This window comes from Cinclus cinclus, chromosome 7 (genome assembly GCF_963662255.1).
Source record: "Cinclus cinclus chromosome 7, bCinCin1.1, whole genome shotgun sequence".
NCBI classification, from domain to species: domain Eukaryota; kingdom Metazoa; phylum Chordata; class Aves; order Passeriformes; family Cinclidae; genus Cinclus; species Cinclus cinclus.
This window is the reverse complement of record NC_085052.1, coordinates 21,577,215-21,592,461: the sequence shown is the minus strand read 5'-3', so window position 1 is coordinate 21,592,461 and position 15,247 is coordinate 21,577,215. Positions and strand designations below refer to the sequence as shown.

The following is a 15,247-nucleotide window of genomic DNA, read 5'->3' as shown; positions in this document are numbered from 1 at the left end:
TTTCATTTTTGGCAACCTGTATGCAGACCATTTATATTGTCAAGACCCATAATTTAACAGTTAAAGAGACCCTCTCAGCAAGGAACAATACTGCTTCCTTCATTATGACACAGACCTCCTCAATCCTTACATACATGCAGTTTGTTTTCAAAATTTCATTTATGACTGCTTTCAAAGAAAGGCTTTATAACATTATAATTTTTTCTCAGTATATGTAAAGGCTGGCACTCGGGTAAAAAGATTATCTGGACCTGTAAAGGGTGTGTTATATTCCATACATATTTGAGGTTACTATTCCATAAACATTCACACAGAACCTTACCAAGGGTAACAGTATTCTGGTTTGTATTCATGCTTCACTGATAGCCTTTACCCATTCCTGCATTGTCTTCTATTTTCACAAGGAGAAAACAAAACACATGCCTGTAAAGTATGGGAACCCCGTTTTATGGAAAAGAATCCAAGAAACAAGGCAAGGAGATCATGGAGTGAAAAATATTACTTGACTTCCCCCTTGTAGGATCTTAGTCATAATGCTTCATAAAAATCTGAACTGACCCACACAGTCTTCAACCAATTAATCTTTTTAAAATAGCAGGTTTTGAAAAGGGCCAGCAATACTCATTGGGAACAGTACCATTAACGTTGCATTCAAAAAAAGAAAACATTGGAAACCATATCCTTGCCCTCCTACTCTGTTGATATGCTCTAGTATTAGCCAATGTATGGTAATACAAGAAGAGTCTTGTAGTGATGTAAAAGGCAATGAAAACATCTATAGAATAATGTTCATGTGCAGCCAAAATGAAGAAGATTCCAAAGAGATTCAGGACCCAGGACAAGGTGTGCAAGAAGTTCCAGCTCCTTGGTGTGTCTAGGAGAAAACAGAAAGTGATTAACCTTGACTGTCTCAAAATGCAGGCCTAGACATTCCAAGTTTTTATACAGATTTTTCATCCAAAAATGAGATGAAGTTACTCTCTTCATTCAGAAATATTGTACACAGGTCCAGTTAATCCAACAAGAGCAATCACACAAACCATGTATGCCTATCAGTTCGTGACTTCATTTACAAATGCATTTCTGGATTAACAAGAGCATCCTTAAATGGTTTAGAACCCTGCAAAGCAGAATTCTTTGTTCAACCAACTTCTTGTAATGAAAATCATAACCGTTCTATGTTATAAGGAGAAAGATGTAACGAAAGCTACTTTACTGTTATTGCAGTCATTACATCATAGTTGAATTCAAACCAATTATCTTTGCTTGTTGTAATGTGTATCAAATCACTGCTGGTGTTCACAGAAGGGAAGAATATGTTCACAGAAGAATATATTCTCACCCATTATGGGGTTTGGTGTTTGGCTTTATGGATTATACTGAATGGACAGAATTGTCACCTGGTATTTCGGCTGACAGGAGTCAGTGGCAGACGTCTAGAGAAGGGAAAAAGTAACAGACAATCCTAAGTATCTTCCTAAGTATTCTCCCATTAGCAAGCCAGAAAGCCTTTCTAATTTCTTGGCTCACATGTTCATTGAAAAGTGCTTTATTCATTCCTCCATTCAAAGAGGATGTTCCTTTCTTTGCTGTGCCTTGACTGTCACAAACCTGAGAAAGAGCACAGCAATCTGAATTTGTATGTTTGCTTAAATGTTACACTTTGAACTTTTTGAGGAGGTCAAGGAGCAGATATTCTTAATACTTAAGGACATTCAAATGTTTACACTCTCACACCTCTGTACATACTCTTAAGGACATTTGAGTATTGACACTCTGTACTCACATTCTGTGACAAAGAAGTTGAGCATGGTCAGGACAACAGTGTGACCACTGAACATATAATCTCCACATGTATGTACACCAGTCAGAGTCATTCCAAAGCCACTCCATATTGCGAAGGCCCGCTGGAGTTTTGCCCAAACATTGCCATACAACTGAAAAAACAGTAATATTAACCTTTACTGAGTCCCAACCGCACTGACCAAACAGTATGTCCCTAAAGTTAGCTGTATTGCACTATGTTTAATGCCATTTATCATGCTGTGTCTTTTATTAAAATGCAGGTTAACACATCTTTGGATTTCACTGTGGCAATGAGTCACATTAGTAACAACAATTACTAATGGTATTCATCATACTTCTTATGAATACTGGAATTCAGAGCAAGTATTTTGTTCCAAGTGATTTACCCACAGAGCCTGCCACCTTTTTTTGAATTTCAGTCTCCCAAATGTGTCATTGTAAAGTTTTCTATCTGTTCAGCTCAAACGTCTCCTAACTAAAAGTTAGGATGAAACCATAAAATCCTGTGTTCTAAGGAATATCCCTTATGAGAAGGGGTGAAATAATAATAGTTTGTTGGTGTTTTTTCCAAAACTATGCAACCAACAAGACAAAGAAGTGATTACTTCCCTTTCAGTCTTTCTTCATGAAAGCTTAAGTGCACACATCTCTTTGACTTTCTCTGTAGAGAGTGTAAGAACATGATGCTCTTAAAAAACACACATCTAACACTATGGTCGCAATCGTTAATCATGTCTTAAGAATTTTTTTACAAAAGAAAGCAGGAAAAAAAAATGTAAAGCATTTGAAGTTTTTACCTTTCCAGTACACTGCAAGTGCTGCCCTGGCACCGAGAGTGAGGTAACAAACATTGTAATGCAACGTAATAGAAAAACTGTCCCCATGAGGCTGCACAGCCGGCGCAGAAGTATAGATCTGGGAAAAGTACACAGGAACTGAGATCAGGGAAGTTATGATTAAAACATTTCACCTCACCCCAACTTAATCCCATTAACTCCTGTCATCATCACTGCAAGTTTCACAACAATTTTTTTTTTTTTAATTAAGTAGTACTGTAAAAACATGGTTCCATATGACAGGGTGAGACATTGTAGCAAGCTTACTGTCTTCAAAAGGTACAGCTCCAGCTCTGCAGCTACTCTTGTGCTAGCTTCAGCACTCTTACCTTCTGTTGGCAAACTGATAAAAATCAATGAACCTGTGAAAATGTAACTTAAAATACACATGGACACAAAAGCATTTTCTCTGCCTCTGTGAAAGCAAACTGCCAGGCTGGCTCAGACATCCTGTGCTAACTCACTCTTGTAGCACTTTCTTATATACAAAAGTGTTATATCATGAGTGTATATACTGACAACTCTCTGAAATACCTATGTTCTGAAGGAAATTACTTATAAATATGGTAGAAAAGCAAAATCAGATGACTCCTTTGAAAGACTAACAGGCCATCATTCTTGATTAAATCCTCCCTAATCCATTTTAACAGACATGCTAGGAGTTGACAAGAGTCTTACGGAATGGAAATTCTTAAACAATCATCATACATTCTTGTTATGGTCTTTGCATCAAAGTACTAGTTAATTTGGATTTTATAAAATCTACCTGTGTTTGTGAAGCAGAAGAACCAGGAGCCAAATATAGCAAAGAATTACACCACATACTTCAGTCATAGCAAAAGCCCATGGTATCCTAGGGACGCTAAAAAAAAGGAAAAAAGAAAATTAATACAAAGGCCAATTTTTTTTCCTAGTCTCAGTATTGAAAAGAAAGGCATGTGAGGTTCTAACCTCAAAATTAATTTGCATTCATCTGACAATAGTATAAACTACAGCCAAAAACACTTTTGTTGGACTAAATGAAATAGAATTTGTAATATATTATGTCATCTCCTTCCTAATAATGTGCTTCCAGTTTACACAGAATTCACTAAACCAGGGAAAATCTCTACTATGCTCTCTTGATTTACACATGACTTTACTAACAGGATGTGTTCCTCTACTGTTTCACAACAACCTTTTTCATTCTGACGAAAACTTGCATCATGTCAATTATGCTGCTTATGCTTGCCAAGAATGGTATGTCAGTGCAATAAATTAAATACTGCAAGGCCAAAAACCTTAAACACTTGCAATGAAGCACAATTGCACAAGAAAATATCAGGCAAAATAAAAATTGCTTTCAAAACTTCAGTGATAATCACGATATGAAAATCTTTCAGCCTTCCCTGTCAAAAGACCTAAAACCCTCTTCCACACACAACCCACCAGTAACAATTTCCACTCCTCAGTCACCAAAATGCAGATCAACAGATGTCAAGAGAGGCTGCTCCTCATAGTTTTATGCTCCCCCTGATACAAAGGGGTAGCAAAGCATCACTCAAACACGAGGTTTGTAGTAATCCCCTCTCACTGTTTTGTGAGCTGCTGCTTTCTGGCCTCCCCCATCCTCCTGTGCACTGAATACCACGGCAGCACCCTTGGAACAAAATCCAGTAATGCCACAGCTCCTGTTCTTTCTCCCCTCTTCCATTCTGCTGGATATGGTCTGTCCTTGATGAGTTATATCTAAATTTATGGGGGATTCTTACTTACTCAAAAGAATAGAGTCTTACTGACTTCTTGAAAGCCATTAATGAAAATGGAAATTACTGGCAGGAAGAGGAAGATCACAAAGGCTGAACTTTTTAATAGTTTAGCTCATCTTTTAAAACTCTCTAGGCAGTTAAGTTCTCCATGGTGCAAGTGCACTTCCTCAAAAGGAACATTTATCCTCTATTAAACCTGTTGTCAGTGACTAGAATTTGACCTTTGACACTGTGTCTCTTCTTTGCCTGAAGTAAAATATTTTTAAAAATGAACAGGTACTCCTTAAGTCACAACAGTGGTTTAATACCCTGGTTAAAGAGATGCTGGTCTTTTCATTCTACTTTAGAGTTTCCCTAGACCATCTTCAGCAAGCTGACAGTGGGAAGACAATCACAATACAGTACCAATGCTGTTCCCTGACAATTTCCTTGCTTAATCACAGACCAAAGCATTCTTTCATCCAAAGTCTTTTTAATATCAAGACATGTTAAGCTTCATAGCAGGAACTGGATTTCAGAAAATGCATACAGCTGCTATCTATGCCAGCTGACCATTATGCTTTTTACTAGAATGTGAGGATGGACCAAACAATTTCTGTGTTGTAATGAGTTTAACATGTAAAACTAAATATAACTAGGTAGAACAACAGCTCAATCTATTTTCCCCTAAAACTAAATCTCTGCATCTAACTGATCTGCATTTCCATCTTAGCAGAAGAATTTACTAGATTTTTTATTACTATTTTGCAGAGGCATCTTCTAGAGCACATGAAACTTTCTTCTGAAGTATATGAAACTTTCTTTGAGAACACATGAAACTTTGAAAACAGAGAAAAGACAGGCTATATTTTAACCATCACATTATTATTTTATTTAGAAAGAAAATTTCTTACCTATCTAGAAATATGTCTGGCAAAGGTGGATACGTTTGCATGTCAGGTACTCGCTCGTGTACTATGACCATAACAAATGATGTAAAGCCAAACACTATGAAGACATACACACAACTTAGAACTGTCTTCCAGTACTCTGGGTCCAGTCTGCGTGTGGCGTGTTTGTTTTTTCCATTTGCATATTGATACTGATCACCATTCAAGTCACTAATTGGTCCATCATAGTCCCGAGGTACTTCACCATTACAAAACCAATCTGCCCCCAGTATTGAACTAACTGTGGCAGCATGACCATCACTGGTGAAACCCAGCTCTTCCAGGACATCAATGTGTTGCTTCTGCAGTTTGCGTATGGACAGCATCAGCCTCTTGATATCCCCCAAGATTTTGATTTCCAGAGGAGGGGATCGCAAGTCATACTCAGTTAGTGTCAGCAGGGTAATTCCATCTAGCCTGTGTCTGTTGCACAAAAGATCCACGTATTCACAGAAGCCTTCTTCCTTCAGCCACTTGGCCACGTTCTTGGTAGTCCAACGGCGAATGCAAAGCTGGTTAGTGCCTGCCATCCTGCCCGTGATCCACCAATCGCACTGACCTGCTGCACAGCCGAGAGAGACAACACCAGTGTTTAACACAGATTACTGAAATGCCACTGTCTGCTGTGCAATTTTAGATGCTTAATTAGTCCAGGACATTTTGCATAAGAGATAGCTACAGAACAGACCTAACTTCTAAGGTAAGTAATATAAAAACACCTTTTTTATATTCAAGAAAAACTAAATGAGGATTATCTCATTTGCTCCTAAATAGAAATCTTAAGTTTTCAAGAAGTAGAGTATTTCCTAGATGTCTCCAGTATACTGTTCTAATTTTGCTATAAATAAATAAAACCTGCTTTTTAAAATTACATTAGGCAATGAAAATCAAATACTACTCGTTAAATACCAGCTTAATCATTAGACTTTTCCACTGTGTGCACTTCATCAACTATGCCAGGAAGTACAGCCAGCAGACACACAAAACTGAATTAAAGATGAAACAATACATTGCAATGCAGTCCAATATATCCTACTGCTTTAAAATACATACTGAAGCTTTAAGTACATGACATTCATCCACTCCTTCCAAGTAAATCTAAGTCTAGATATCTGCAACAGCACTGAGCTGAAGTACCCTAGTTGTATGTTGATGGTACAACCATCCTATATCTATCTTTGTTTGGTCCCAGTAATTAAGGTATAGACTTACTGAATGGCGAATCCTTTAAAATACTCAGCTTTCAAAAATAACATTGCTAAAAATGAAGCACTGGCTTAAGTTTCAAAGCATTTTGAAAATTGATGTGGTAGCAGATAACATAGTAACACACCAAAACGGTAAGAGATGTATTCTCTTCATACAGATTTTTCAATAATTGTGTTCCTGACTCTAGAATATTGCTTGAAGGAAGGAGCAACAGCTCAGCAACATTTTAGTCACATGGTGGTGACAAGTCACAGAACAACCACCAGGAAAAAGTTAACCACAGGACATTACGTGAAACACATTATAAAACTTTGAAAGGCTACCAGTGAAGTTAAAGTACTAAAATGTTTATGCAATATTGAAGACCCACAGCAATAGAGAATGGATTTGTGCATAATTTATATTTGGTGGCTCATGTACAGCTATCATCTAAGAAACAGCTACAATTTCACAGCTCCTTTGTACTCGAAAAAACAGTCTAACTAAAATGCCTCAATCATGCCAACCAAATCTCAGAAAATACAAGGCAGTACAATACACTACTGCCACATACATCATTCAAGGCTTTCAGAATGAAAGCAAGGAAACAGTGCATTTAATCTATTATTTAGCTTCTGTCTATAGTAAACTGGTACTCAAACCCATCATAAATATTCAGCACAGTTCTGCATCTTTTTCAGGGGCACAGCTCTTCCAAAACCAGAACCTCTTTCCTTCTCACTTATTTTTTTAAGGAGGTACATTACCTATTGTGCTCTTAATAAGATTACTGGATGCAACCTTTTTTGTGGCTTTCATCTAACAGTACCGTGAACTATTTTATATTATATCAGAGAAGATTCAATCTGCCAAATGAGATTTTCCAGCAACGCAAAAATAATATTTTAGAAGAAAAATGAGCACACAAATCACACTTACCCTTCTAAAATAATTAAGGGCATCATACTTCTGAAGATGTTCTCTCAGGAGTAGAATGTATATTAACAACACGTACTTAATTCATTGCTAAAATTTCTCATTACCTCATATACAGTCAGTAAGTATATAAGCTTTAATACCTTGATTTAAGTAGTTGCCCAAAAAAAGAAAAAAACCCAAAAAAAACCTCAATTAGAATATCTGCATATACTATATGGTGCTTTCTCCATATAAAAGGGTATTGAATGTGTAGCTCAAAAATAGCTGAAATATTTATTTTGGTCACAGCTAATAAAATAAATTATGACATTTAATTTTCAACTAATCATCCATTAATTGACCTTTTTTGTACTACATATTTTTACTTGACTCCAGGATTGTTGTTTAATCCCTGGTGGCAATAAGAGTCATTCAGTCATTCACTCACTCCCACTCACTGCCCCTAGCCCACTCCCCCTGCAGTGGGATGGAAGGGAAAACTGGAAAAAGGTAAACCCAACAGGTTGAGATACTTTCATAATGGTAATAATGTAAAATACAGTGATAATAACAGTGGAAATAACAGAGATGAACAACACCTAAGAAAGACAAGTTACAACTGCTCAGCACCTGCTGGCCTTTGTCCAGCCAGTTCTCCAGCAGTGGTCAGCCCCTTCTGGCCGACCTCCCCCACCATTTATATACCAAGCAGGGTATTCCATGGTATGGAATATTCCTTTGGCAGGTTCAGGTCAGCTGTCCTGGCTGTGTCTCTACCAGCTCCTTCTGCCCCTCCTCATGGGTAGAGCAGGGGAAACCAAAACCTCCTTGACTTAGGGTCAGCACCACTGAGCAACAATTAAAACATGAGTGTATCAACACTGTTCTTATATTAAATCCAAAACATCCAGTAAAAATAAACAAACTTGAGTTGCTTATCTGAACTTCCAGCTGTCTTTACTCAGAAGTACAGATGAAATACTGGAAAAAAAATTGTTAATCACAACGAGTTTTATAACATAGTAATCATCACAAGTTTTCTAAAAGCAGTGAATGTAAAACCACCACAAATATACTCAACTTACTGATATTGTCTTCTAACCAAAGCAACTTCTGAGGACAAAGGCAGGAAACTGTCCCGACCCTAAGAGAACTCTATTCATTTGCCACAAGCCAAGTAGCCCAACAGCAGCCTAGTCTTCCTCCATCTGGCATTGCTGGAATAAAATCAACCCTTACCAAATGTGCAATAAAAGTAACCTTACAACACTGAGCAAACACACCCATCAAAGGTCACTATGGGCTGGACCTGCAGAAAGTCTACATTAACCTCAAGATGCAACTGATAGGACCTGCTCTGTTTAAAAATGCTGTCAACAGCAAGACACAACCAACTGGAAAAGACAAAGAAATAACCACAAACCACAAATTTAAAACACTACACAGAGCAGGTAGGTAATTTGATCCCAACAGCAACAGTTAAACTCACTTTTTAATGACAAAGCAACTTCTTAAACCCTGAAACTTAAACCCTTCCCTCTCAGACTACTCAGCTGGTGACACTTTTGGGGTTTAAAAGGTAAAAGGCACCTTCCTTAATAATAGCAACACCTGGAATACAGTACAGATCACTGTGAGCAAGTGCTTCAGTTCATTTTTGAAGCTGAAGAATGCTGCATAACTTTCACACCACTAGACTGCTATGTAAGAATAATGCAGCAGAAGCCAAGTCCCCTAGTTAACTGCACCTGTGTTCTGAAAGAAAACAGCTCTGGTAACTACTCTGCCTTCCATGTTACTAGTTTTATCACTGAAACCAAATAATGGGTAACATTATTTAATGATGAATAACACACATGAGTAACACAAAGCAAGCACAGACTTCAGCTTCAGAGGGCAAAATATACTCTTCACCTGACATCAGCAATGTCTCTAGCTAGTTAGTTGATTATTTTCCTGGTACTGTGACTTAACACTTAGCAAGCTTGTCAACAATATGTATTGTGTGTCCCATTTTCTTGCACCAGCCTGTCAATTAACAGCATGAATACCAATGCATATGAACTGCATATGTATAAGCATTTACTCTTTTAAAAGAAAAACATCACTTCATGAGCCATGAACATTCCTACAATTTGGTTGTGCTATTAAGAAATAAGATGCCTCTGAGAGGCTGAGTATACCCTATACGTATATATACCCTATATATATACTAGCTGATAGCAAAATTTCCTAGATGTATATATAGAGAAAATTAACCTCCCTCAACATGACTGTCCATGATTCTATCGCTGCCAGTCAACCATTAATTCCCTAACTTTCCTAGCTTACAAACTTTGAGACTATATATTGAGGTAAATATGTGGCAAGTTGAACCTGCTTATCACTACTCTAGCCAAGGAAAAGTAGCATGAATATCACACTAACATTAGGCTGCAAACTTGATTTCAGCAGAGTCATAGTGAAGGGTTAAACAACCTAGTTAGGTCTGCAGCAGTTAGCTGAGTGCTGACTGATTTTGTTTATTCCAGACACACATGCAAAATCTCTACTAGCACATTATTGCTTTACCACCTGCCCTCAGGTACCTGGGAGAGCCTTGCCCCTTAATTTTTTCCCCAGATTCAATTCCCACCATCCTTGAGAGGAATATTAGGACGGATGCTGAAGAAAGATCAGCTCTCAAGTGATTTAATCCTACATTTCTGTGTGAAGGTTTCAAGCTGCAGTTTGAATACAGGCCATTCCAACTCAGCCCCCCCCTTCGCTGGGTCTGTTGGCTTAGGAGCACATCCCACACCTCAGGGGAGAGGCTGTTCCCTGCAAAGGCTGCTTCTTCACCCATGTGGACAAGGCCCAAAGTTGGTGGCCTTGGTTCCCCAGTACAAAAAAGCCACACAAAAACATGTGCTGAGCCAGCCTGCAATAATAAGGCTACTGTCACACACCAACTTAGCAATGCTGTGCTGGAAAAAGAACACACAGCGCTGCCTTGTTATGCAGCACAAGGCTCAGCTACTCTGCTGACTCTGACTTACATGAGAAGCTCGTCACCTGTTCTTCCTGGAAACTCTAAATTCTTCAGTGCTTATTTAAAGCAAATAGCACCAAAGATTTCACTGCCATGTAACATCCAGTGACCTAGCCCTTACCTTCTAAAGGCCACCAGATATATATAATACAGTAGCTATTTTGTTAGCAGAAGGACAAATGAACACATGCAAAAACAGTACATGATTTTTCAAGAGTTTTTAAATACAATGGCTACCATACTGCATATAAAATTAATCAAACACAGCACAATGCCCACCATGAGACAAAAAAGGGTATTTTCTTGAAGCAAGAAGACAATAATTTCAAATGTACAAATATTCCTGTAAAACTTGCATTGAGTTCTAATTAGGGACTTTGGTATCATAAGTGAGAAGATCAGCAGTAGCTTAACTGTACTCAAAGGTCTTAGTGCTATGCACAAAGGTAAGATAAGAAATCTCAAAGTAACGCTAGTTTAGTCTTATGTTTTATGCCATCAAGGAAAATGAGTATTTTGAGAATTATTTATTCAAGTGCAGCTTGTGGATCAAATATTAGCTCTATATTCTCAGCAGAGTCCTTCTATTGAGACACCTCCATGCAAGACTGACAGCAGCTACTACAGAAAGTTCTGAAAATTAAACGTCTGTCGTAAGAACCACCAAGTACAGTTACATATTACATCAAAATGATCAGAATACATACTGCTCCCTGACCCTTACACCTCATTAACGTAAACAGATTGTACTATACTCAAGTGAACACTAAACACAGCTCAACTCCTAATCTACTAACCAGCTAACAAAAATTTTTATCCTACTGCCATAATTCAAGGCACACACAAGTGATTTTTAAACAACTGATCAAGTACTCCACCACTTATCTTAGGATGCCATTCTACAGTATTGCATTACTATTTGACTAAGTTCTTGAACATTTTACATACTAAATATCACATGCTGAGTATTTTTATTGTGGCTTCAAGTAGTATATCCCTCCTGTAACAGAATGTTGGCTGCTCTTTATCCCTATACAACTTAGGAGTAACAACCCAAGTTTCTTCCTCCCCTTCCCACACCCCCATCTTACAATGGAAATAGGGGAAGGCATGAACCAACTCTCCATCCAAATGAATACTAGAACAATATCTGAAGTGAAACTGTGTTTCATCTTACTCCCCACAACCATTTACCATCTGATCTTTCTGGTCTAGTGAAAAATCTAATAGCCTTCCTCATTTTAGATGCATTAAGTTAAGTAAGAAATAAAAAACTTCTAAAAGGATGTGATAATCAAATATACACAATTTAATATGGTTAGTGGATCTCAACCAGTTAAGTGGACTGCAAAAGCAAGCTCTGTACAAAAAAAAACAGTATTACAGAACCCAAAACATTACCATTCCCAGGCCAACCTGTATTTTAACAGTATCCTACTAAAATAAACCCCAAACCAGACAGCAAAAACAGTATCACATAGAATAACAAACAAGATAATTTAAAATTCTTGTGCTTTACAAATCTACAGAACACTTGCCTCACACCTAAGCAATACTTACACAACCAAAACTTACAAAACTTCCCAAAATTCCTTTCACTTGATATAAAAATCACTTCACACTAATCCTGCAGGCTAGTTCCACCTTTCTTCTGTATCACAGAAAGCAAAAGGAAGACACAGGCATTTCCTTACCTCTGATATTGAGCAAGAGGCACCCCCTACCAAACAGGAGGGGCACTTAAATGCCAGAAAACGTCTTCGGAGCTCTTGTCACTCCAGAGCACAGCATGATCAGCTGCTCTGTGGAGGTGGCACAGACACCGTGTCCAGCTGCACAAGGGAGCTCTGTGGAGAGAGGAGACTTCAGCCAAAGTGGAATTCTCCATCAAGTCCTCTTACAACACAGAATGAGAGCTGCACATAAAAAATCTTTATAAAATTAATTTTGCAACCCGAAGCCTCAAATACAAAACCATGAGACTTCAGCTTACTACAGACGTTAACATCAACACTACCTCTCACTTTCCTCTTCCATTAACTTAGGGAGCTGGAAAAATCTACCTTTTTGAAGCGCTGGGGTTTTTTTAATTGCGATCAGCAATGACTAAGAGAATGGTCCGAGGCCACATAATGCATCAGTAACACAGATTTAAGAGACTGAGTGGATAAACAGTTCCAGTAGTTTAACTTCCTTACACTCAGGTCCTAAACTTGCACAAACACTCTCCCCCACAGCAGACCCCATCACTTAACCCTGAAACTCGAAGGGTACACATGCAAACCTGTAACAGCACTGTTCCACGCAGCCTTGTTAATAATCAAATCCTACACGCTCAACAGCATTTTTATTCAAAGCTGAACACTCTATCCTCAGAAAATATACCTATTTTATTGAAAAAAAGCAGTAAGAGTATCTATTGGGACCCGGTACAACCGTTTGGTTATCTGCAAGACCTGCACAAAGCATCTTTTCCAGGAACGATCAGTTCGCCGGGGAGGCTGAGGCGGGAGTCCGACACCACGGATCCCCTCTGCCCCACAGCAAACCGCACAGTGCCGCAGGCCCCGACCCCCGGTGCCAGCCCCGTCGGCGCTCGGTGCCCGTCCCACAGCGTCCCACGGCTCTCCTGCCGAGGCTGACAAAGTTCAGCCCAAAGCGGCACAGCCGGGCACAAGGGCTGACCCCTCAGCCGGTGCTGCCGAGCCGGGCGCTCACGCCCGGCAGAGATGTGCCGTGCCGGGCCGGGCCGGGCGGGCCCGGTAATTACGGCAGAGCGGATCTCGGCGCGGACACACAGCGCAGGAGGCTCGTGTTCCCCCCGGCAGGCGAAGCTGTTCGCCTCCCGCACAGCCTCTGCGGGGCAGCCCTTTTTCCCCGACACCCGTCCGCACCCTGAGGGCTCACGCCGCAACGGGGGCTGCGACGCGGACCCGGCGGGCTCCCACCTGCGGGGCGGCCCCGAGGGAAGGAAAGGTCCCCGGGAAGGGAAGGTCCTCGGAAAGGGCCTCGCAGCTCGCCCCGCCTCACCTGCCGCCCAGCGGCGGTGCCGCCGCGCCGTCTCCGGCGGTTCCTCCGCGCCCTCCCTCCGCCGCTGCCCGTGCCTCTCCTCGGCGGCGGCGGCGGCCACCGCCACCCCCCATCCCCCGTCCGGAAGCGGCGGCGGCAGCGCCGGCGGAAGGGGCGGGACGGGGCGCAAGGACGGGGCCCCTGCCAGGAGGGGCTTCGAGCTGGGCGGGGGGTTGGAGTCCGGGCATGAGCGAGTGTTCCCGTCCTTCCACTCTGAACATATACCGGGACAAAATAACGGAGGAAACTCGCAGGTCTCTCATGCTGTCAGGCCTCGCACAAAACGTTTCACTTGCACCATTATTCTTTACTGATGTCTGTGCTGAAAAGAATAAAACTGGCTATCAGCGCTTGGCTGACAGCGCCCGGTCATTTATGCACGGAGTTCCGAAGCACACGTGGACAGCACGCATGACTTGGGAAGGCTTCAGCAAGGCACCGTAACTTCGGGAGCTCCATAACCTACAAATAATACAAATGGAGAAGATAGAAGGGGACAGACGAATTAGAAGCAAATTGCTACAGAAATAAATTTATTTTGGACACCAACTGTCCGGGGTAGCAGCCAGCCCTTTGCAACAGTTTGAGGAACGGTCAGAATTTGTTTTGTTGATTATGCAATTACTGTGAGGTTCCAGAGAGGTCTAAGTTGTAGCTTTAGTTGAAATAAAAGCTTATATGCTACTACAGTGAAACAAGAAAATTTTGCATTTCAAAATTCTTCAAAGCTGAGTTATCGAGTCACTGAGCAATCCTATGCAAATCTGGATATTTCTCTCATACTATCTCAATCGTAATGGAGCGTCTATCTACCTGATATTTAGAAGAGAAACTGTGAAGAACATCTCTCAGAAGCTGTGAGAACATCTGCTCCTTTTCTACAAGCCTTGATACCGGTTCAGAGATGCTTATCTCTATGCAGTTTGCCTCATCCTGCTTTTGTTTTTTACACTAAATGATCTGTAGTTTCCCAGAATGAGTTGCTGAAGTTGGAGGGTGTGTTCCACTTTCTTTGCCAATTTAGCATCATCTGCAAACAATGTAGGAACGAAGTGCAATTTCAGTCCTCACAATGTTTCCCTTCCTTGCCTTAAAGACACTAGATGAAAAACTAATAAATCTGAATTCATCCGTGACAAGCTATAGAATAAATACGTATAAATCTGAAAACTTTTCTTTCTGTTTGTAATGGATCAGTTAATAAAGCTAACTGAAAGTTGAGATAATTTTGCTTACTCCAGGTCCACATACTTACATGCAAAAACCCGTAGCATTTATCTGATAAGGAAAATTAAATAACAGGAGAGGAAGGCAACTAAGTTAAACAAGATTTTGTGCTTCTCTATGGTGTGCTTTCTCTACTGTTTTTAACATGAATTCTTCTTCACTAACTGCCAGTCAATCACAACTTTTTGCACACTTCCAAGTGCCAAGTCGGTACAATTTACAATACACGGCTGCATTTGCTTGTATCAGAACAATTTGTTTATACCAAAAATGTAAAAATAAGCACAAATTAATATTAAAAATTGCTGCAAAAATTACCGTAGCTGGCTACAGAGCTGTCTCATCATAGAACAGGTCACTGTGACAGTCTTAAGCATGTGTCCTAAAACGAAATCACCTTTTGGGATCTCATTTCTTTTCATGGGAGGTACCAGGAAACTTCTGCTTTGTTCAGAGTGCTATGGCTTTGTTTTTTTATTTTACATATAAATATGC

At 40.1% G+C, this 15,247-nt stretch overlaps 1 protein-coding gene across 1 annotated transcript; it reads right to left on the bottom strand.

Annotated features, from left to right (window-relative positions):
* Nucleotides 1-569: 569 nt before the first annotated feature.
* On the bottom strand, nt 570-5,849 carry SAMD8 (sterile alpha motif domain containing 8). Its single transcript, XM_062496546.1, has 5 exons — nt 5,284-5,849; nt 3,409-3,504; nt 2,604-2,721; nt 1,787-1,937; nt 570-874 (listed from the first exon to the last, which is right to left on the bottom strand). Exons 1-5 carry the CDS (start codon nt 5,847-5,849, stop codon nt 570-572), a joined length of 1,236 nt encoding a protein of 411 aa, XP_062352530.1.
* Nucleotides 5,850-15,247: the final 9,398 nt, after the last annotated feature.